The following is a 24,589-nucleotide window of genomic DNA, read 5'->3' as shown; positions in this document are numbered from 1 at the left end:
GCACGACCTTTCACTATGTATCTGTGACCCTCACCAGAAAAAGTCAAATTCAATTGCTTCAACGAGCTTAAGCTCCCACTGGGGACAGTGGTCAGAACCTGGATCTATGATATTCATTGCAATTCTTCAGACTGTTAGCAGTACCTTCTACTGAAGGGGTGGATGTCATCTTCTGGAAGTGTTTCAAGTCTTTTCTGAAAAAATTTAAGAGGTGCAAATCTTAAACAATTACTTTGATTGTAGCCAATAACAAAAATATATATTAATATGCCACTTGTAACATTTTCAACTAAACAATTTGTATGCTAATTGTTATAGAAACTCACGGATACAACTCAAGTAAAAGTTATAATCAATGAAAAATATTCTAACAAACTGTCATACCCTCACAAAAGTTCAATTTGGGAGGATGGAGAGAAAGAAGGGGTTTCTGAGTGTTTATGCTGAGCACAGCTGAAATGTGAATTAAAAAAATTCTGTGGGTCAGCTCACTTTTCTGGTCACGAGTCCTGTATATTTTGGCCTTAAACAGAAAGCCAAGTTTACTGAAGGAATAGAGACAAAATACAAATTCAGGCACAATTTAAGAGGAACATGATAATTTAAGTAGAAACAGCTGCAGGAAATGGGATAAACTAATCACGTAACTTTTGAAACAACTTAGAAAACATTTCAAATGTTTTGCAGTTAGAGGAGGGAGAAATAACTCAAATAAGCCAAAACTGAAAACAGAGATGGATTGCAACTAAGAGACAGTAGCATACAGTTTAAAATCTAGTGGTGGACTTTATGATGCACAAGGAAAAAGTCATAAAACCTGGTGACACCAAACAGTGTAGTTTTGCCAGTTGAAAAAATTGCAAACTAGCCTAATCTCATCTCAGAGACCTGAAGAATCACAGCTTTTTGGATGGATTCAGAATACTGGTGTTCCTCATGAGCTGACAGTTTGGAAGGTGTTGTAGTATGCCTAGGAGTTAGAGTAAGGCACATCTTAACCTGGAAGTGTTGCATCTATAATGTAATCAATGAAAATATAGAAATGGGATCGAACAGAAAGCAAATTATGAATAAATGGGTAACTTTCTGGTCTCGAAGCTGTAAGAATTAGTGCTGGGGCCCCAGCACTTCACAATCTATATCAATGCTTTGAACGAATCTATCCAGGTTTGCTGATGGTGCAAAGCTCAATGACTTTTAAGAGAAAATGCAGTTGAGCTTAGACAACTGAATGGCCAAGAAAATAGAGAGAAAACAGAATGGAAAAATGTAAAGTCATCCAATTTAGCAGAAAGAAAGTCAGGCACAGTATTATTTTTACATGGCAAGAGGTGGAAAGTACACAGAGTTAATGTGTAGGCATTCCAGTAATCCTGGTTTAATAATCAACAAGCACAATCTGCAATTGCTCGCTGCCTTTTGATATTATCAAAGCAAGTTGCATTGGATGACATGACTATTTGACTTATTGGTCCATGACTCTGGAACCTTTGATCAGCAAAGGACAGGAGCTCAATAAAATCTGCTCCGACCACTTGCAGCAAATCCTCATCATTGGAACAATTTATTTAAATAGCTAATGAATTTCTCCATCTAAACTTATTCTACCGATTATGACAAACAGGCGAATATATTGAATGTATTCACTCTGCCAGGTGGATTTGGCCATAGCCATACAGGAGGCCTGGCGGGTCAAAGAGGGGATTTAACATTTTTAGCAAATCTACCAGCTAAACAACTGAAGGAGTAGAGTTTTGTGAAAGTTACACAATCGTTAGGCTGGATGTTACTGAGCCATATTCATCCACAAGGCATAAAAATACACTGAGGCTCGGGGAATTCTCTGGAGCCTGTACCGTGAGTTGTGGTCAAGACACATCAACTCTGGAGGCACTCAGCCGGTCTGGCAGCGTCCATGGGAGTTGAAGAATCGATGTTTCGGGCTCAGACTCGGTCATAAATCTTTACCTCCTATGGTCGCTGCCACACCGACTGAGTTCCTCCAGCATCTCTGTATCTTTTACTACAATCACAGCTTCTGCCACCTGTCCCTCGGTGTGGACGTGGTCAGTGAGCACCACCCAGGCGGACCATCACCGGCCCCCCCACCACACCCACATGGGCCATCGCTGGCCCATCACACCCCGCCCCCCCCCACAAACACTCAGGCGGACCATCACCGGCCCACCCAGGCGGACCATCACCGGCCCACCCAGGCGGACCATCACCGGCCCACCCAGGCGGACCATCACCGGCCCACCCAGGCGGACCATCACCGGCCCACCCAGGCGGACCATCACCGGCCCACCCAGGCGGACCATCACCGGCCCACCCAGGCGGACCATCACCGGCCCACCCAGGCGGACCATCACCGGCCCACCCAGGCGGACCATCACCGGCCCACCCAGGCGGACCATCACCGGCCCACCCAGGCGGACCATCACCGGCCCACCCAGGCGGACCATCACCGGCCCACCCAGGCGGACCATCACCGGCCCACCCAGGCGGACCATCACCGGCCCACCCAGGCGGACCATCACCGGCCCACCCAGGCGGACCATCACCGGCCCACCCAGGCGGACCATCACCGGCCCACCCAGGCGGACCATCACCGGCCCACCCAGGCGGACCATCACCGGCCCACCCAGGCGGACCATCACCGGCCCACCCAGGCGGACCATCACCGGCCCACCCAGGCGGACCATCACCGGCCCACCCAGGCGGACCATCACCGGCCCACCCAGGCGGACCATCACCGGCCCACCCCACCACACCCACACCAGGCGGGCCATCACCGGCTCCCCCCACCACACCCACATGGGCCATCGCTGGCCCATCACACCCCACCCCCCCAACACCCAGGCAGACCATCACTGGCCCACCCCACCACACCCACACCCAGGCGGGCCATCGTCGCGGCGGGCCATCACCGGCTCCCCCCACCACACCCAGGCGGACCATCACCGGCCCCCCACTCACACGGGCCATCGCCGCCCCCCCACCCACACGGGCCATCGCCGCCCCCCCACCCACACGGGCCATCGCCGGCCCCCCACCCACACGGGCCATCGCCGCCCCCCCACCCACACGGGCCATCGCCGGCCCCCCACCCACACGGGCCATCGCCGGCCCCCCACCCACACGGGCCATCGCCGGCCCCCCCACCCACACGGGCCATCGCCGGCCCCCCACCCACACGGGCCATCGCCGGCCCCCCACCCACACGGGCCATCGCCGGCCCCCCACCCACACGGGCCATCGCCGCCCCCCCACCCACACGGGCCATCGCCGCCCCCCCACCCACACGGGCCATCGCCGGCCCCCCACCCACACGGTCCATCGTCGCCCCCCCACCCACACGGGCCATCGCCGGCCCCCCACCCACACGGGCCATCGCCGGCCCCCCACCCACACGGGCCATCGCCGGCCCCCCACCCACACGGGCCATCGCCGGCCCCCCACCCACACGGGCCATCGCCGGCCCCCCACCCACACGGGCCATCGCCGGCCCCCCACCCACACGGGCCATCGCCGGCCCCCCACCCACACGGGCCATCGCCGGCCCCCCACCCACACGGGCCATCGCCGGCCCCCCACCCACACGGGCCATCGCCGGCCCCCCACCCACACGGGCCATCGCCGGCCCCCCACCCACACGGGCCATCGCCGGCCCCCCACCCACACGGGCCATCGCCGGCCCCCCACCCACACGGGCCATCGCCGGCCCCCCACCCACACGGGCCATCGCCGGCCCCCCACCCACACTTGCCTAAAATTGAGCGGATGCCACGGGAGTTTCCCGTTTTGCCCGATTCCCATGTTCGGACACACGGCCACAATGGAGTAGAGCAAACGGGGCATTTTCTTCAAGCGAGACCGTGAACTGAGTGGCGCAGCTTTCCCTGAAGCGGCCGCGGCCAGAATCGCGCGCCAAAATGATGTATCCTTAAAGCAGCCAATAGCGAGCTGGCAGATTCCAATTCTTTAACTGGGTCAATGTTCCATTCTTCTTCTGCTGAAACTTGGAAAGATCACGTCTGCCTTAACAATATATACATATTCATTTGAAAGATTTAGCAACTCGTCTGATATCATAAAATGAGTTCATATCAATCTTTTGCAAATGCTAATCTTCAATGTAAACATCACACTGAATATGTGTTCAAGACTCTTTTATTGTCATGTCATCAAATAAAAAATGTGATATTCCATACTATTTCCTCCCCCTCCAATTCTTCCCCTTTTCTCTCTCCAGTCCTTCGCCAGATACCTTCCTGCTTTTTGCTTACACCTTGAAGAAGGGCTCAGGCCCAAAATATTGATCCTATATCTTGATCTCCGATGGACGCTGCGAGATCTATGTTCAGCCCATCTAAACATTCACAGCCCATGAAGGCCACTACAGGTTTGATTCAGTGGCATATTTTTGGAATTCCTACTCCACGGGGTTATGGAGACTGAGTCCTTAATTGCATTCAAAGTCGAGGCTGTCAGTTTTCTGGAATATTAAGGGTATCAATGGATGTAGGAATGGGACAAGAAATGGTGTCTGAGTAAAAGTTCAATCATGATTTTGTGGAATGGTGGGGTGTTTGAAGGGAGGAATTTCCAATTATTGGTCTATTTATCATATTCTTTTCTAACGGGAGTCTTTGCATCTACATACATCCTAACTCAATCTACAAATTCCCTGACCAGACCTTTGTTGTTAGCTGAATAACTGGAAATGATGAATCTGTAGACAGGATGGAGATTGAGAGTCAGGTTGGGTGGTAACAGAACAACAATCTTGCTTTCAACATCACGAAGATGAAGGAATGTATTGTTGATTATAGGAAGGAGAGGCTGAGGGGCCACGGATCGGTCTGCATTCATCGATGGAGAGGGTTACAATCATTAAGTTCGTGGGAGTCCAGGTTTCAGAAGACATTGAAGTGAGCACATTTTTGCAAGCGTGACGAAGGCACAATAATGTCTCTACATTCTCAGGAGATTTGACATTCCGATTTATTGCCAGAGAACATCATAAACAACCTGACATTCTTTTCCCTGCTGGCTAGACAGAATGACCACTTATTGGTAGTGCAAAAAAAGTCTGTACTCAACCTACCCATGCAAAGAAATAAAGAGATGTCTGCAAAATGACTGTGCAATAAAGAGAGAAAAACATCAATAATGTGCAAAAAGTAAGAGTTCTTGATTGAGTTTGTCGTTGAGGGGTCTGATGGTGGAGATTCCTGAATCTCGTGGTGTGAGTCTTGAGGGACCTATACCTCTTTCCTGATGGCAGGAGTGAGTACAGAGCATGTGCTGGTAATGTGGATCCTTGATGATTGCTGCTGCTCTCTGACGGCTATCTACATTCTTGATGGTGGGGAGGGTTTTGCCTGTGATATTCTGGGCTATGTCCACTAATTTTTGCAGGGATTTATGCTTAAGGGTATTGGTGTTCCTATACCAGACTGTGATGCAGTTGGTCAGCACACTTTCCATCACAACTCTGTAGACATTTTGCAGGGTTTTCAATGTCATACCAAAGCTCAACAAACTCCCGAGGAAGCAGAGGTGCTTATGTGCTTTATTCATGATGCTATTAGTGTGTTGGGCCCAGGAAAGAGCCTCCAAGATAGTGACTCCCTAGAACTTAATTGCTCACTCACTCCACCTCTGATTCCCCAATGATCACCTCTGGTTTTCAATGATCAGCTCCTTGGTTTGGGTGCCATTGAGTGTTGTTGGTGCACCATTCATCCAAGTTTTAAATCTCCCTCTTGCATGCTGACTTGTTGCACCTTTTTATGCAATCCACTTCCATGGTATTGTCAGCAAATTTGTAGATGGTATTGTTGTTGTAGAGAGCCACACTGTCATAGGTGTATAGCGAGTAGAGCAGGGGGATAAGAAAGAAGCCTTTTGATGCATGTTGTTAAATACTCTGTCAAACTTCTACAGGTGAACTGCAGAAAGTATACTGAATGGTTGCATCATAGCCTTGATTGGCAACTCAAGGGCTCAGGAACACAGAGGGCTGCAGAAGGTGGCAAATGTAGCCACATCCATCACAGGCTCTGACATCCCATCCATTGAAGACATCTATGTGAGACCCCCATCTTCCTGGTCACAACCACTTCTCGCTGCTACCTTTGGGCAGAAGATCAGCATCTCGAGGTTCCAAATAATTTCTTTCCAAAGTCTATCAGGCCCCTCGTTACAAGAATCATGGACTGCTCTCCAAAGGGTCTGCTGCATCAATTTTCCTTCTATCTTGCACATATATTGTCTTTTAATTCAATTATGTCTACTACTGTAGTTTTTTTTTAAAAAAAACAAAGTACCTGTTTGGCTGTAGCAAGTAAAAATATCCATGCATATGTACATTGTACAAGGTATATGATAATAATCTCGTAATCACTACATTGTAATGTTTGACAAAGGCCATTCATAGCTGCTTAGAGTCTTCCTCAACTTCAGGTCACTTTTGGGATAAGTAAAAGAGATTTTGTACTTTTTTTATGAACGAGGAGTGGCTTTAATTAATACCAGTAAAATAAAAACAGTGGAAACAATTTTTTTTTGTCACTAAGGTTCTGTTCTGCACCTTGGTTTTGACTGTGTGGGTGCAGCTTTAATGCAGCGGCTGTGGGCTGGGCCCAGCCACTGACACTGACGTGTGTTCCTGACGCTGACGCTGCGCCCGGGAATTGACCAGCCCGTGCTGCTGAACCACAGGGCGGTGAATGCATGTGGATGCGAGGGGCTGACAGAAGCAATGTCCAAGGCGAAAGGCCGCGGGAAGAAGATTGTTGGGAACCATGTTGTGATCAGCAAGTTCTTCCGCCCTGTAGCAACTAAAGATCAGGGGAAGGGTTGGAAGCAGGAGCGCGTGGAAGACAATGTAGCAACAACTTCCCTTGACCGAGGGCAGCAAGTGAGTTAGAGCTCGTTTGTATTGAGCCCAGTTAATTGATAACAACTTGTTTGAGCTTGATGTGCACTACATATTTTGAATGTTTGTCACCCCATACTTTCTGGTGTCTTTGGGTTCAAAGTATGTAATGCAAATATTTTATTTTTATTGCTATTTAGGGGTACACTCCCAGTGTAAGGCTGTAGGAAGGTTTCCACATAGGACCAGCCTGAATTTTGACCCTGGTATTTTGTTGTCTGACTCTTGGAAATGTAACTTGGGTAGTGTTACCTTTGAAGGGGCACTTGGGTAAATTTGGCATCGCGTCTAGTATTGACATTGTGGGCCGAAGGGCTTTTTGAATGAGTACGGTTGTAGATGTTAAGTTCTGTGAAATGACCTCCAATTTGGAAGAGAATGTTGAATCCAATTTTGGGGAAGGCAATGGGTCCTTGCACTGGGGGAGCATTTGGAACCTGGTTATCACAATAGAAACGAGTTGGAATAATTATTGCAAATGACAAAGAAACTTGAAATGGTGGAGATCTAACTTAAGTGATTTTACCTAATCACTGGTTCTCAATATTTTTCTTTCCACTCACATCCCACTTTAAGTAATTCTTATGCCATAAGTGCTCTGTGATTAGGTGGTATGTGAGTGGGAAGGGAAGGTTGAGAATCACTGCTCTCGGCCCAATTGTTACTGAAATATTTTGCTTGAGAAAAATTGTCATTGGCCCATTTCCTTTTGGAGCTATTAAACCGTGCATGAAGTGAGTCCATTAGGTATGATTAAAACAGTGGTTTTCAAACTTTTTCTTTCCACCCACATACCACCTTAAACAATCCTTTACTAATCACAGAGCACTTTGGCATAGGGAATACTTAAAGTGGTATGCGAGTGGAAAGAAAAAGGTTGAGAACCACTGATTCTAGGTGTACTGGAGTTGTCCACTGATTGGTAAAGCAGGAATTAAGCAATAGAGGAAATGGTTCAAATGCAAAAGATACACTCTGCCACGGCAGATAAAGAAAAGGCATCCAAAAGTCCTTTGCTGTCTTCTTTAAGTCTCTATTTTTAATTATTCCGATATGAAATAGTATCGAAAACATGGCAAATAAATTAGAGGTTTAAATTATAACAAAAATGTTTACTGAATATAGACAATAAACAGGAGATTTTAAAATGGGAACACAGTGGAGCTCAATCCTGTAAAAAACCGAAATGCTGGAAGAACTCAGCTGGTCTTTTCAGCATCTACAGGAGACAAAGATACATTTGCTGATGTTTCGGACTTGAGCCCTTCTTCAAGGAAAAAGCAGAATGAGTGAAACCCCGCCCCAGGAAATCTCATAATTGAGACAATGCTGTCTGAGGGGAGGAATCCAGATGAAAAAAAGGTGTTAATTGGCTATTATAAGGGGCAAGGCAACAATTGATTATATCTATGCAAAAGGAGATGGGGGGGGCGGGAGGAGGGAAGGGAAGGGAGAAAGGGAGAGAGACAGAGCTGGGGTAAGGCAACAAGGGAAGAAGAGTGGGGGGGGGGGATGTTTATGAATGCTGTCCAGTTTGAGGGTGCCCAGTCGGAAGATGAGGTGAGGTTCCTCCAATTTATGGGTGGTGTCAGTCTGGCAGTACATAAGATGATGGATAGACAGGTTAGCAAGGGAATGGGATAGGGAATTGAAATGGGTGGCCACTGGGAGATCCACACTATTGCAGTAGACAGAGTTGAGGACCCCAACAAAGCGATCTCCCAGTCTATGTCCAGTCTCTCCGATGTAGAAGAGCCCACAACGTGAGCACTGGATGCAGTGGATGACCCCTGTAGATTCACAAGAGAAATGTTGCTTCACTTGGGGCCCTGAATAGAGGTGAGGGAGGAAGTGTGGGTGCAAATGGAGCATCTCCTGCCGTCACTGGGGTAGGTACCAAGGTGGGGAGGATGGAGTGGACAAGGGAGTCCGTGGGAACGGTCCCTGCAGAAGGCGGGGAGGGGAGTATGTGTCTAGTGGTGGGATCAAGTAATACGTGGCCAAAATGGCGGAGGAGGATGTGTTTGATGCAGAGGCTCGTGGGATGATGGGCGAGGATAAGAGGAATCCTGTCCTAGTTGCACGTAGGGTCAGAGGGGGTCAGGGGCAGGTGTGGGTAATGGAGGATATGTGGGTGAGGGCTGAGTTGGTGGTGGTAAAAGGAGTACATCTCTGATCTGGCACGGAAGACCTCATCCTGGGTGCAAATGCATGGGGATGGAGGAATTGAGAGAATGGAATGGAATCCTTACAGGGGAGGGTGGGAAGAGGTGTAGTTTAGGTAGCTGTGGGAGTTGGTGGTTTTATAGAAGATGTCTGTCGACAGTTTGTCTCCCAAGATGGAGAGAGAGAGATTGAAGAAAGGGAGAATGTTGCTTGAGATGGACCAAGTAAATTTGAGGTTGGGATGGAAGTTGGCAACAAAGTGGATGAAGTCACTGAGCTCATCATGGGTATATGAGGCAGTACCAAAGTAGTAATTGATGTAGCGGAGGAAGTGTCGAAGGACCTTGCCTGTGTAAGCTTGTAGCATGGATTGCTCCACGTAGCCAACAAAAAGGCAGGTGTAGCTGGGGCCTATGCAGGTACCCATGGCTACCCCTTCGATCTGGAGAAAGTGGGATGAGTCAAAGGAGAAATTACTGAGGGTGAGTGCAAGTTCTGCCAGCTAGAGGAGGGTGTTGGTGGAAGAGGACTGGTTAGGTCTATTGCCCAGAAGGAATCAAAGGGTTTTGAGGCTTTAGGTATGGAAGATGGAGGTGTATAGGGATTGGATGTCCTGGAAACATGAAGTGATCAAGTTCAGGCAATTGGAAGTTGTTGAAGTGATGGAGGGTTGTGAAATGCCCCGGATATAGGTGACGAGGAACTGGACCGGAGAGACCAATTTAATGGGGCAGGAGCATGTGGACACTATGGATCTTCTGGGATAATTTGTGGATTGGTGATAGAAATGGGTGGTGCAGGTTTGGGAAACAATAAGGTTGGAGGCCATACCAGGGAGGTGACTGTAAATGGAGCTCAGAGATGATGCATGATTGGATTGGGAAGGGTTGTGGGTGTCATGTGACAGCACTGCCCCCTACCTAGTCAGAGGACGCACCAATTGCCAATCAAGGTTGGGATCCGCCCACCCATTAGTGCACACCTTGTTGTTGGGAACATATAGATTACCTGGACTGCACTCTCCAGCCTGCCTGTACTTGGTCTTGGGCCATTGGCTGTTGTAATGAGATTAACCCTCCTGCCACTGAGCTATTGGCCCTCAGTAAATGATGTGGCCTTGTCCCTCCAGCACTATAAAAGTGCCATGTGCTTTGTTCTCTCTTTTTGCCAGTTTAGGACCACCCTTCTTCACTCCAGGCCCAGAAACTGTTGGTAAGATGTGCACTGTTAAAAGGGTTGGGAGTGTTTAATTAGTGTCCCTTGTAGCATATCCCCGTGCCTGCACTGAGTCAAGGGATGGTGGGGCATCATAATGAATTTTCCCTGATTAGTGTATGCACTAGTTCATTGTGTGAGTGTGTATGTGTGTGTGCTGTGCATCAGTTACCATTTTCCTACACTTGCCTTCTGAAAATAAAATCCTTTCTCACATCAAAACTGTGTTCAGTGTCCTTGCCCTTTGAGACCTACCAAACCTGTTTCCTCACTCACAACGATGATACTGTGGTTTGATGAGTTTTGGTGGGGTCCTGTTAGAAGGGTAAGAGGAATGAGAGTTGTCTAGCTTTGGCTAGGTAAAGGTCAGTGTGCCAGACCACAACAGCACCACCCTTGTCTGCAGGTTTGATGGTGAGGCTCAGATTGGTACAGAGAGAGTGGAGGGCCAGGTGTTCCACGAGGGTGAGATTGGAATGAATGAGGGGAGTAGCGAAGCCAATTATAGTTGATGAAATGTAATGAAAGACCGGCTGAGTTCCTCCAGCATTTCGGTCTGTTTTTGCTACACAGTATCTGCAGACTTTTGTGTTTCACTAGGTTCAATGCTGTCCTCTGAAGATTGGTATTTGCATGTTCTCCCAATCAACATGTAGCTTTCTGCTGGTACTTCTGTTTTCCTGCAAACCAAAGACTGGTGGTTTGCGAGGTTAATTGGCAACTGTAAATTGATCCTAGCTGAATGGTAGAATCCTGGAGTGTTGATGGTATAAAGTGATGGGTAAAATTAGTGGGGAATGTGCGATGTCACAGAGCATTCATAGACTCAATGCTCGCCTTCAACATCATGAAGAAATATGGAAATATCGGCACTGTTTCCCAGTTGAACGACACCTTTGATTTTAAGAGTAGAGCCCCCAAGCCATCAGAATCCTGAATTCCCAGAATATTTGTGGATAGGGCACCGTAGACTGTTACTGTATATGTCTTAATATTTTTATGTGTTTAACTTCTATTCTAACATATTTATATAAATATACTCCGTGGTCCTGGAGAAACGCTATCTCGTGAGAGCATGGAATGAACGATAAATAAAGGTGACGACTAAAGTCTGCAGACACTGTGATTGAATTAAAAACACAATTCTGGAGAAACACAGCATGTCAAACAGTGCTCTTTATCTTCTTCTTTGGCTTGGCTTCGTGGACGAAGATTTATGGAGGGGGTAAAAGTCCACGTCAGCTGCAGGCTCGATCGTGGCTGACAATTCCGATGCGGGACAGGTAGACACGGTTGCAGCGGTTGCAGGGGAAAATTGGTTGGTTGGGGTTGGGTGTTGGGTTTTTCCTCTTTTGTCAGTGAGGTGGGCTCTGCGGTCTTCTTCAAAGGAGGTTGCTGCCCGCCGAACTGTGAGGCGCCAAGATGCACGGTTTGAGGCGATATCAGCCCACTTGCGGTGGTCAATGTGGCAGGCACCAAGAGATTTCTTTAGGCAGTCCTTGTACCTCTTCTTTGGTGCACCTCTGTCACGGTGGCCAGTGGAGAGCTCGCCATATAACACGATCTTGGGAAGGCGATGTTCCTCCATTCTGGAGACGTGACCCACCCAGCGCAGCTGGATCTTCAGCAGCGTGGACTCGATGCTGTCGGCCTCTGCCATCTCGAGTACTTCGATGTTAGGGATGAAGTCGCTCCAATGAATTTTGAGGATGGAGCGGAGACAACACTGGTGGAAGCGTTCTAGGAGCCATAGGTGATGCCGGTAGAGGACCCATGATTCGGAGCCGAACAGGAGTGTGGGTATGACAACGGCTCTGTATATGCTAATCTTTGTGAGGTTTTTCAGTTGGTTGTTTTTCCAGACTTTTTTGTGTAGTCTTCCAAAGGCGCTATTTGCCTTGGAGAGTCTGTTGTCTATCTCGTTGTCGATCCTTGCATCTGATGAAATGGTGCAGCCGAGATAGGTAAACTGGTTGACCGTTTTGAGTTTTGTGTGCCCGATGGAGATGTGGGGGGGCTGGTAGTCATGGTGGGGAGCTGGCTGATGGAGGACCTCCGTTTTCTTCAGGCTGACTTCCAGGCCAAACATTTTGGCAGTTTCCGCAAAACAGGACGTCAAGCGCTGAAGAGCTGGCTCTGAATGGGCAACTAAAGCGGCATCGTCTGCAAAGAGTAGTTCACGGACAAGTTTCTCTTGTGTCTTGGTGTGAGCTTGCAGGCGCCTCAGATTGAAGAGACTGCCATCCGTGCGGTACCGGATGTAAACAGCGTCTTCATTGTTGGGGTCTTTCATGGCTTGGTTTAGCATCATGCTGAAGAAGATTGAAAAGAGGGTTGGTGCGAGAACACAGCCTTGCTTCATGCCATTGTTAATGGAGAAGGGTTCAGAGAGCTCATTGCTGTATCTGACCCAACCTTGTTGGTTTTCGTGCAGTTAGATAATCATGTTGAGGAACTTTGGGGGGCATCCGATGCGCTCTAGTATTTGCCAAAGCCCTTTCCTGCTCACGGTGATAAAGATACGCAACTACGTTTCAGGCTTGAGCCTTTCAAAGTTTCTCCAGCATTGTTTTTACCTTTGATTTTAAAACTAATTTCTTTTCAAATCCATGCACGATCTTTTCTGTCACTATCCCTGTGACCTTTATAATACAGGTAGTCCTGTGTAAGTTACAAAATTTAAAAAAAAATCTTCATTTAACTGTTGCACTAGTACATATTTTGTATTAAAAGTACTGTATACAATGAACCCCATTTTTTTCTCCCACCGCCCCCGGCAGCCCAAGGTCCCCATTCCCCATCTTATGACCAAATCCAACCAAGTTGCAACCAACCCTTCGATCTCTGTTATGGTTGTAAGTCGGGACCACCTGTGTTTGGGATAGCCGTGTTGCTACAATTGTGCCCTCTAGTGCACTAGTGTAATTAGAATTGCTGTACAGTTGGGCCTTTCAAAAGTGGTCAGGAAACACTGTGTGGGGAGGAGCTTGGAACTTTTCTTGCAATACAGTGTAAGGTAGGACCCATTGTTAATTTTAGATCTTGTGATCCAAATATTTTAGTAAGTAAAGGACTAAGGTGATACAAGATATTACTGAATGGCAAAATGTCATTTTCCTTTTGGCATTTGAAGAGCTCATGAACTATTTGTTTTTCTGTTCTTGGAGAGTGAGTTAGTCCTCAAGTTTTTTCAAAAAATGTTACCCCTTATAAATGAAATATGTTTTTCAAAGCAATGAAGTGTGTGGAAGGAGCTCTGGGCACAATTATCCTATCCCCTTCATATTTTGAGGTAATGCTAGGAAATGGAAAGTTGCAAATGATCTATTTATTTTCCCTAGAAAAGAGATGAATAAATCAGTAGCAGAAGGGTAAGTTTTTAGATCATGGTTGCAGGTCATCATCTAATCAAGGACTGTGAGGAAAGTTCTGGTCCTGCCGATGCCCACATCTCAACAATAAAATAAAAATAGAAAATGAAAAGTCTGGGAAGAAGGGCCACTTTACCTTTACAGTTTGCTTCCTTGTTTGGTCCGTGGTTGGTAGATGACCACCTAGAAGTAGTGGTCACTGATGGTAGGAAATGCACACAGCAGTAGCGATCTGGGTAAGTTTTAGAAATGGTGCCTTTCAGATGATAAACTTTAGTGTGTTCAGATGAAGGAGGAAGGGAGATTGAGATATGAGGAGAATGTGTACGATTAATTGTGGGATTCAGTGCTAGAAAATATCATGGCAAATTTTAGTCACTCATGCCTGCTGCAGTGTGGAGATCGAAATGCTGTTTGTGGTTACTGGTATCATATTCTGTTAATTTGACAATCTGTGGTTTTGAATATGTATATGGGGAGGAGAGAAGAGACCGAATATTTTGAGAGTAAAACACAGGATTCTGTTGATGCCGTGATTAAGTGAAAAAACACACTATTGGTGGAGAAACTCAGCAGGTCAAACAGGGCCTTTATGTAGCAAAGGTGAAAATACATCACCAACGTTTTGGGCTTGAGCTCTTCGTCAAGGTATGGGGGAATGCGAGAGCTGTCTAAACAAAAGGGGGTAGGAGATGTGGTGAGGGTGGGAGATGATAGGTGGGGGGGGGAGCACCACAGGAAGGAGGGGGGAGGAGTCTAGGCAGAGAGAGAAAGGAAGTAGGATCTGGAATAACTAGTTAAGGGGGGGAGGGGGGAAAATGCAAGCTGATTAGTGGAATGCAGTGAACTCAGTAGTGTTCATGCCCTGGGGTTGATGGGTGCCCAGATGAAAAATGTGTTGTTCCTCCAATCTGCAGGTGGTCAGGGTGGGGTAGTGTGAAAGGCCATGGACAGACATATGAGCTTGAGAGTGTGTCTCAGAATTGAAATGTTTGGCCTCGGAGAGGTTGTTTTTGTTGCGGACGGAGAGGAGGTGCTGGGCGAAATGATCTCCTAATCCGCGACCGGTCTCTCCGACATAGAGAAGGCCTCAGAGGGTGCACCGGATGTAGTAAATGAGTTCTTTGGAGGTACAGGTGAAGTGTTGCTTCCCCTGAAAGGTCTGTTTAGGACCTTGGACCATGGTGAGGGAGGAGGTGTGGGTGCAGGTATTACACCTCCTACGACCACAGTGGAAGGTGCCGGGGGTGAAAATGGATGGGGAGGGAAGAGTGCATAAGGGCGTCACGGAGGGAGCAGTCTTACGGAAGGCTGAAATGGGAGGAGAAGGAAAAATGTGTCTGGTGATGGTGTCCTGTAGTTAAGTACTGGAAATTCCAGAGATAATGTGTTGGATGCGGAGGCTGGTGGGGTGGTAGGTGAGGGCGAGGGGGAACTCTGTGTTTATTATTTCTAGGGGCGGGGGGCTAGGGCAAATGAGTGGGGAATAGAGGTGATGGGGTTGAGGGCTGAGTTAATAGTGGTGGAGGGGAAACCATGTTTTAATAGTTGTCAATGTCCCTTGGAACATGAACCCAGAAGTTCGTACTTAATTTGTCAACTTCTGAAGAAAGATCAGCATCAAAATGATTGCTCAGTTACAATTTAATCTGATATACTTATTGTGAAATGAGAAATTTAAATTGGTCATAATTGCTGTTGGATGTAACAGAGATTAGAGCATTCAAACGGAAGAGTTGTGTAATTTAAGTTTAAATGTAAAAACTCTCATCATGCAGACACTGGACTCTGGCAGGAAAAATGAAGCAAAAATCGAGCAAGGTGAACCGATGGCAAAACGCAGAAAACTGGCAAGACAAGAAGAGAATGGGGATGCGGTTGAAAAAGATTGCAGTAAGTGCATGAAAAATAGTATCTATCTGGAGTAAGCTTTTTAAATTACTGATGGTCCATGGTAAAACTGACATCATAAACTATGTCGGCATTGTTCATTTCCATGCCCCTTGTGACAGTTTTCAGTGTTACAGTTACTATTTAGTTTGTTGCTAAATTAGTGTTCAAATACAATAAAATCCTAGTTATCCAGAATTCCAGCAACTGGCAAAAAAAGGGAAATAAATATGTAAGAAAATATGTTGTTTAAAATTGGCACCCCCAAGTAGTCAGTCAGACAACCTCACAATCTCAAGCAATCGACAAATTCACTTATCTGACATCTACCAATCCCCAAAGGTGCTGGATACTGGGGGGTTTTACTATACTGGGATTTGCTGATAAATATTAGTGGCTAATTGATGAAAGTTAAGATTTGAAATGGGCTAAAGTAAAAGAGATGAGTGTGGATAAAGCAAAAGCAAAAGTAAAAAAAAGGAAATGGAAGAGTGGAGTGTATAAATATCAAGTGGAAAAGAAGCAAACAATACCAGATTTTAAAAGCACAATGGGCACTTTATTTGAATGCCCCAAGTATTTGAAATAACTCAATTAAATTTTGGAACAAATCAGTACAAAATGTATGATTTGGTGGCCATATTGGAAATGTGGTTGCAGGCTGGAGAGGATTGGAATTAAATATCCAAGGATATCAGGAAATATGGAAGAAAGGAGGTGTAGAGCTCTTGGTTAAGGATGAGATCTGGGCAATATTGAAGATGATGCATAATCCAAGGAGCAAAATGTTGAATCCATCTGGGTGCAGATTAGGAATAGTGAAGGGAAAAATAAAACACTGATGCAAATTGTCTATAGGCTACCCAATAAGAACATTACACTGGCACAGGCAATAAACCAAGAAATATCGGAGGCATTTAAGGATGGAACAGCTGTTATCGTGGAGAGATTAACATGCACATTGAATCAGGTTGATTGGGGCAACCTTGAGGAGGACTTCATAGAATGTATCCAAGATAACTTGAACAGTATATTACTGAACCTACAAGGGAAAATGCTATAAATACAGAAATTCCAGAGAAACTCAACAGGGAGACTTGATAGAAGTTTTTAAAATGATGAGGAAGTCAGACAGAGTAAATGTAGTGAGATACAAACCAAAGAACATGGGTTAAGGGTGAAGGGGGACAGGTTTAAGGGGAACTTCTTCAAGGTGAGAGTGGTGGGAGAGTGGAACGAGCTGCCACCTGAAGTGGTGAATGGTGGCTCAATTTTAACATTTAAGCAGCATTGGAAGGGAGGGGTATGGAGGGATATGGACTGGGTGCGGGTCAGTGGAATCACGCAGAACAATATGGTTTGGCACAATGAAAAGGGCCTGTTTCTGGCTGTAATATTCGATGGTCTGCAGCGTCCACAGGAACAGTCAAGGTATAAATGAAAAGCAGGCAGGTGTCTGAATAGAGATGGGTCAAACTATCCTGGATCTGGATAGATGCAAAGATGCAGGTAAAATTAGTGATCTTGTAGTTTGGGATCCTCTTCGAAAGAGTGATCACGTTCTGATTGAGTTTCTCATACAAATTCAGGGTACAGTAGTTCGGTCTAAAACCAGTGTGTTTATGTGTTTAAATAAGGGAAACTACAAGGGAATGAGGGAAGCATTGGCCAGGATAAACTGGGAATGCATGGTATATGGAGGGGCAGTTGAGGAACAGAGGAAGACTTTCAAAGAGATTTTTCATGGTATTCAACAAAAATATATTTCACCCTTGGGTAATTAAGGAAATAAAGGAAGGCATCAAACTAAAAGCTCGTGCACACAAAATCGCCAAAAGCAGTGGGAAACTAGATGATTGGGAAAATTTAAAAAAACAACAAAGAATCACAAATCAAGCAATAAAGAGAGGAAAGGTAGATTATGAGGTGAAAAATAGCCCAAAGTATTAAAAACAGTAAAAGTTTTTATCATTATATAAAGTGGAAAAGGTTGGCTAAAGTGAAGGTTGGTCCCTTGGAGAGTGAGAAGAAGGAATTGATATTGGGTAATGAGGCTTTGAATGACTATTTTGTGTCAGTCTTCACAGTAGAGGAAATGTCTACCATGCCAAAGACAGATGTTATGGGATGTGGATGGGAGGAGAGGACTTCTTTAGCTATCACTAAAGAGGTAGTACTGAGAAAACTTGTGGGTCTAAAGATAGATAGGTTCCCTGGTCCTGATTGAATTCATCCTAGAGTACTGAAAGAAATGTCAGAAGTTATAGAGGCTTCGATGATTATTTACTAAAACTTTGGGCAGGCCCAGGCAGATTGGAAGATGGTGATCAAAAAAGGATGAAGGCAAAAGGCAGATAGTTTAACATCTGTGGTTAGGAAAATGTTGGAAGCTATTATTAAAGAAGAAAAACTGGTAAGTGGAGTGCAATGGATGCATCAGCCATATGCATCATGGATTCAGCAAAGACAGATCCTGTTTGAAGAACTTACTGGAGCTCTTACAGTGGGACGGTTAGTGTGGGTTAGCGCAATGCTGTTACAGTGCAGTGATTGGGACAAGGGTTCAAATCCCTCTCTGTCTGTAAAGAATTTGTACGTTCTCCCTGTATTTGCATTGGACTCACACCCACCCACCCAGATTGATGTTGTTTACTTTAATTTCTAGAAGGCATTTGATAAGGTGCTGCATAAAAGATGTCTATAAGATAAGGATGCATAGAGTTGGGGGGTGGGGGGAATGCATTGCCATGTGCAGAGGATTGGTTCACCAATAGAAAGCACAGAGTTGGGGTACAGGTGTGTTTTTATGGTTGACAATTAGTGGTGAGTGGGATGTAGCAGGGGTTGGTGCAACGACATACATTAATGATCTAGAAGAGGGGACAGAGTGTAGTGTATCTAAGTTTGTTGTTGATACTAAATTGAGTGGAAAATCAAATTGTGCAGAGGCTATGGAGAGTTTGCACAGAGATATAGATAGGTTAAATGAGTAAGGGCCTGGCAGATGGAGTACAATGTTGGTTATCCCACTTTGGAAGGAAAAAAGTGGTAGAGTGGATTATTATTTAAATGGCAAGCATTTTTAGCATGCTGGCATGCAGGAAGATTTGGGAGTGTGTGTGTGTGCATGCATCACAAAAGGATGGTGTGCAGTTGGCATGCAGCTGCAGCAGGCTATCAAGAAGGCAAATGGAATGTTGGCCTTCATTGCAAGAGAGATTGAATTTTGGAGCAAGGAAGTTATGCTGCAGCTGTATAAGGCACTGGTGAGGATGCATCTGAAATACTGCGAGCATTTCTGGTCTCCTTTCTTGAAGAAGGATGTATTGGTGTTGGAGGCGGTCCAGGGGAAGTTCACTAGGTTGAGTCCAGGGATGAGGGGGTTGGTCTATGAGGAGAGATTAAGTCGTCTGGGGCTATGTGTGCTTGAATTTAGAAGAATGAGGGGGATCTTCTAGAAATGTATAAAATTATGAAAGGCATAGGTAAGATAGAGGTAGGTGAGTTGTTCCAATTGGTGGGGGAGATTAGAACTAGGTGACATAACCTCAAGATCCAGGGTAGTAGATTTAGGACAAAGTTGTGAAGGAACTGGTTTTCCTCGAGGGCAGTGAATTTATGGAAGTTGATTCCCATTGAAGCAGAGGAGTGAATATATTTAAGATGTTTGGATAGATTTTTTAAAAAGTAGGGAAATTGAGAGATATGGGGAAAAGCCACATAGATGTAAAACCTACGACCCAAGGACCTCGCTGCCACGTCCCAGCTTGCTTGGCCACGGCACACGAACCATGGGTGTAAAGGGTGGGGCCAGTACTGCGCGCACTGCACTCCACCTAAAAGCTCCTTTGCGCAGGCCCGAGGACAGGTCCACGTCCTCCCCCTCCACGTCCTCCCCCTCCACGTCCTCCCCTCCACGTCCTCCCCCTCCACGTCCTCCCCCTCCACGTCCTCCCCCTCCACGTCCTCCCCCTCCACGTCCTCCCCCTCCACGTCCTCCCCCTCCACGTCCTCCCCCTCCACGTCCTCCCCCTCAAAAGATGCTCACAAACTCAAGCTAGCATGCTGGAACATCAGAACCATGCTAGACAAGACTGACAGCCACCGACCTGAACGTCGGTCTGCCCTCATTGCACATGAACTCCTCAGACTTGACATCGACATAGCCGCTCTCAGTGAAGTCCGCCTGGCAGATGTAGGCAGCCTCCAAGAACGCGGCGCGGGCTACACACTCTACTGGTCTGGCAAGCCTTCGGATGAACGACGCCTATCTGGTGTAGGCTTCATGGTCAAGAGCTTCATTGCCTCCAAACTCGAAAACCTTCCGACAGGCCTCTCGGACCGAATCATGTCCATGCGACTCCCACTTCAAAACAAGCGTCACATCACCCTCATCAGTGTCTATGCTCCAACCCTCCAGGCGGAACCAGCAGAAAAGAACAAGTTCTACACCGACCTGCGCAACCTCATCCAACGTACCCCTACAGCCGACAAGGTTGTCATCCTGGGCGACTTCAACGCTCGTGTCGGCAAAGACTCAGAAACCTGGCCAGGAATCCTGGGCAAGCATGGCGTCGGCAAGTGCAACGACAATGGGCGCCTCCTGTTGGAGCTCTGCGCAGAACAGCGGCTTGTCATTACAAACACCCTTTTTCAGCAGAGGGACAGCCTTAAGACCACCTGGATGCATCCCCGATCCAAACACTGGCACCTCCTGGACTACATCCTGGTGCGAGAAAGTGACAAACAAGATGTGCTCCACACCAGGGTCATGCCTAGCGCGGAATGCCACACTGACCACCGGCTGGTTCGCTGCAAGCTCAACCTTCACTTCAAGCCAAAGCCCAGGAACAATAAAGCCCCCAGAAAGAGGTTCAATGTTGGAAAACTGCAGTCAGACGAAGCGAGAGGAAACTTCCAGGCAAACCTCAAAGCAAAGCTCGACGTTGCAACCCGCCTCACGGACCCGTCCCCTGAAACCCTCTGGATCAGTTGAAGGCTACCATACTGCAATCCACTGAAGAGGTACTGGGCTTCTCCTCCAGGAAAAACAAGGACTGGTTTGACGAAAACAGCCAGGAAATCCAGGAGCTGCTGGCAAAGAAGCGAGCTGCCCACCAGGCTCACCTTACAAAGCCGTCCTGTCCAGAGAAGAAACAAGCCTTCCGTCGCGCATGCAGCCATCTTCAGCGCAAACTCCGGGAGATCCAAAATGAGTGGTGGACTAGCCTCGCCAAACGAACACAGCTCAGCGCGGACATTGGCGACTTCAGGGGTTTCTACGAGGCTCTAAAGGCTGTGTACGGCCCCTCACCCCAAGTCCAAAGCCCGCTGCGCAGCTCAGACGGCAAAGTCCTCCTCAGCGACAAGATCTCCATCCTCAACCGATGGTCAGAACACTTCCAATCTCTTTTCAGTACCAACCGCTCAGTCCAAGATTCCGCCCTGCTCCAGCTCCCTCAACAGCCCCTAAGGCTAGAGCTGGATGAGGTTCCCACCCTGGATGAGACATATAAGGCAATCGAACAACTGAAAAGTGGCAAAGCAGCAGGTATGGATGGAATCCCCCCAGAAGTCTGGAAGGCTGGCGGCAAAACTCTGCATGCCAAACTGCATGAGTTTTTCAAGCTTTGTTGGGACCAAGGTAAACTGCCTCAGGATCTTCGTGATGCCACCATCATCACCCTGTACAAAAACAAAGGCGAGAAATCAGACTGCTCAAACTACAGGGGAATCACGTTGCTCTCCATTGCAGGCAAAATCTTCGCTAGGATTCTACTAAATAGAATAATACCTAGTGTCGCTGAGAATATTCTCCCAGAATCACAGTGCGGCTTTCGCGCAAGCAGAGGAACCACTGACATGGTCTTTGCCCTCAGACAGCTCCAAGAAAAGTGCAGAGAACAAAACAAAGGACTCTACATCACCTTTGTTGACCTCACCAAAGCCTTCGACACCGTGAGCAGGAAAGGGCTTTGGCAAATACTAGAGCGCATCGGATGTCCCCCAAAGTTCCTCAACATGATTATCCAACTGCACGAAAACCAACAAGGTCGGGTCAGATACAGCAATGAGCTCTCTGAACCCTTCTCCATTAACAATGGCGTGAAGCAAGGCTGTGTTCTCGCACCAACCCTCTTTTCAATCTTCTTCAGCATGATGCTGAACCAAGCCATGAAAGACCCCAACAATGAAGACGCTGTTTACATCCGGTACCGCACGGATGGCAGTCTCTTCAATCTGAGGCGCCTGCAAGCTCACACCAAGACACAAGAGAAACTTGTCCGTGAACTACTCTTTGCAGATGATGCCGCTTTAGTTGCCCATTCAGAGCCAGCTCTTCAGCGCTTGACGTCCTGCTTTGCGGAAACTGCCAAAATGTTTGGCCTGGAAGTCAGCCTGAAGAAAACTGAGGTCCTCCATCAGCCAGCTCCCCACCATGACTACCAGCCCCCCCACATCTCCATCGGGCACACAAAACTCAAAACGGTCAACCAGTTTACCTATCTCGGCTGCACCATTTCATCAGATGCAAGGATCGACAATGAGATAGACAACAGACTCGCCAAGGCAAATAGCGCCTTTGGAAGACTACACAAAAGAGTCTGGAAAAACAACCAACTGAAAAACCTCACAAAGATAAGCGTATACAGAGCTTTTGTCATACCCACACTCCTGTTCGGCTCCGAATCATGGGTCCTCTACCGGCACCACCTACGGCTCCTAGAACGCTTCCACCAGCGTTGTCTCCGCTCCATCCTCAACATCCATTGGAGCGCTCACACCCCTAACGTCGAGGTACTCGAGATGGCAGAGGTCGACAGCATCGAGTCCACGCTGCTGAAGATCCAGCTGCGCTGGATGGGTCACGTCTCCAGAATGGAGGACCATCGCCTTCCCAAGATCGTATTATATGGCGAGCTCTCCACTGGCCACCGTGACAGAGGTGCACCAAAGAAAAGGTACAAGGACTGCCTAAAGAAATCTCTTGGTGCCTGCCACATTGACCACCGCCAGTGGGCTGATAACGCCTCAAACCGTGCATCTTGGCGCCTCACAGTTTGGCGGGCAGCAGCCTCCTTTGAAGAAGACCGCAGAGCCTACCTCACTGACAAAAGGCAAAGGAGGAAAAACCCAACACCCAACCCCAACCAACCAATTTTCCCTTGCAACCGCTGCAATCGTGTCTGCCTGTCCCGCATCGGACTGGTCAGCCACAAACGAGCCTGCAGCTGACGTGGACTTTTTTACCCCCTCCATAAATCTTCGTCCGCGAAGCCAAGCCAAAGAAAAAGAACATAGATGTAGATGAGTCTATCATCAGATCAGCCATGATCTTGTTGAATGGTGGAGCAGGCTCGATGGACCAGATGGCCTACTCCTGCTCCTATTTCTTGTGTCCTTATGGAAGTCATTGGGTGTATTTGAGGCAGAGACTGATAGATTCTTGATTAGCCAGGGCATGAAAAGTTATGGGGAGAAGGTCAGGTAGAGGGGTTGAGTGGGGAAAATGGTCAGCATGTTTGGTGAGGCAGACTCGATGGGCTGAATAGCGTATTTATGTTCTGTCTTGTGGTCTTGCATGACAGTCACACAGGTGTGTCTGTATGACACATTACCCTTGGAGAGGATGAGTTGCCTGGTGCAGAAAACTTCCATTGAGGTTTTAAAGAGAAATGGTTCTGATATGGTGGAGGGGCTCATCATAATCTTCTTCCCTAGATATGGGTAAGATGTCTGAGGATTTGAAAGTGGCAAATGTGACATTCTTGTTCAATAAAAAGGCATCAGGTGCCATTTACCATGTAATTGAGTTACAGGGTTAAATTTTTTTTGTTGAGTAGTTTTTAATATAATTGTAAGAACTGTCATTTTGATCATTCAAATGATTTCTTTTTTTTAATTTCTAAGATGACCCAAAAATAAGAAAACAGCCGAAGATATCTTCATGCACATTGGACAAACTGAAGGAATTTTCTGCTGACTGGCACATGGAACCATCTGGTGTGAAGGAACTGGATGGAGATGTCCAACCGAAGAGGGATAGGTGCACAGATAATTCCAATTTAAATTCTGACACTGTTGGCACAGAACTGCAAGATAAGATGCTTATCAATGATTCAGACAGAGGATTAGAACAGGTAAGTTAATTAATATATTTTGTGGCCTTCATATAATTGATTTAATATGTCCAAATGATAGTTTATTCAACTTTTAACTTGCCTCATGTACTTAGTTAACCTGTCACTTTCTTGCTTCTGCACTCTAATTTCTTTCTTATCAATTTCCTGATATTGTTTGATAAGTGAAACACAAAAATCTACAGACACCGTGATTGAAGTAAAAACACAATGCTGGAGAAACTCAGTCATACAGAACACTTTATCTCTTTGGCTTGGCTTCGCGGACGAAGATTTATGGAGGGGGTAAAAAGTCCACGTCAGCTGCAGGCTCGTTTGTGGCTGACAAGTCCGATGCGGGACAGGCAGACACGGTTGCAGCGGTTGCAGGGGAAAATTGGTTGGTTGGGGTTGGGTGTTGGGTTTTTCCTCCTTTGCCTTTTGTCAGTGAGGTGGGCTCTGCGGTCTTCTTCAAAGGAGGTTGCTGCCCGCCGAACTGTGAGGTGCCAAGATGCACGGTTGGAGGCGATATCAGCCCACTGGTGGTGGTCAATGTGGCAGGCACCAAGAGATTTCTTTAGGCAGTCCTTGTACCTCTTCTTTGGTGCACCTCTGTCACGGTGGCCAGTGGAGAGCTCGCCATATAACACGATCTTGGGAAGGCGATGGTCCTCCATTCTGGAGACGTGACCCATCCAGCGCAGCTGGATCTTCAGCAGCGTGGACTCGATGCTGTCGACCTCTGCCATCTCGAGTACTTCGACGTTAGGGATGAAAGCGCTCCAATGGATGTTGAGGATGGAGCGGAGACAACGCTGGTGGAAGCGTTCTAGGAGCCGTAGGTGGTGCCGGTAGAGGACCCATGATTCGGAACCGAACAG

At 47.2% G+C, this 24,589-nt stretch overlaps 2 protein-coding genes across 3 annotated transcripts in view; one reads left to right on the top strand and one right to left on the bottom strand.

The window, feature by feature from the left end:
* dhfr (dihydrofolate reductase) overlaps positions 1–3,923 on the bottom strand; it is a 66,510-nt gene extending 62,587 nt beyond the window's left edge. For both annotated transcript variants that reach the window (XM_069936483.1, XM_069936490.1), the window contains exons 1-2: positions 3,770–3,923; positions 145–194 (exon numbers count right to left, since the gene is read on the bottom strand). In XM_069936483.1, coding sequence (XP_069792584.1) covers positions 145–194; positions 3,770–3,861 — 142 coding nt within the window. In that variant the 5' untranslated portion in view covers positions 3,862–3,923. The remainder of the gene's footprint in view (positions 1–144; positions 195–3,769) is intronic.
* Positions 3,924–6,676: 2,753 nt separating this feature from the next.
* msh3 (mutS homolog 3 (E. coli)) overlaps positions 6,677–24,589 on the top strand; it is a 340,568-nt gene continuing 322,655 nt past the window's right edge. Inside the window, exons 1-3 of the mRNA XM_069936474.1 lie at positions 6,677–6,928; positions 15,477–15,591; positions 23,500–23,729. Of these exons, the coding sequence (XP_069792575.1) occupies positions 6,770–6,928; positions 15,477–15,591; positions 23,500–23,729 (504 nt within the window). The 5' untranslated portion in view covers positions 6,677–6,769. The remainder of the gene's footprint in view (positions 6,929–15,476; positions 15,592–23,499; positions 23,730–24,589) is intronic.

The sequence above is a fragment of the Narcine bancroftii genome, chromosome 1 (genome assembly GCF_036971445.1).
Source record: "Narcine bancroftii isolate sNarBan1 chromosome 1, sNarBan1.hap1, whole genome shotgun sequence".
Classification (NCBI taxonomy): Eukaryota; Metazoa; Chordata; class Chondrichthyes; order Torpediniformes; family Narcinidae; genus Narcine; species Narcine bancroftii.
Note: the sequence above shows the minus strand (reverse complement) of the source record. Positions and strands in the feature narration are given on the sequence as shown.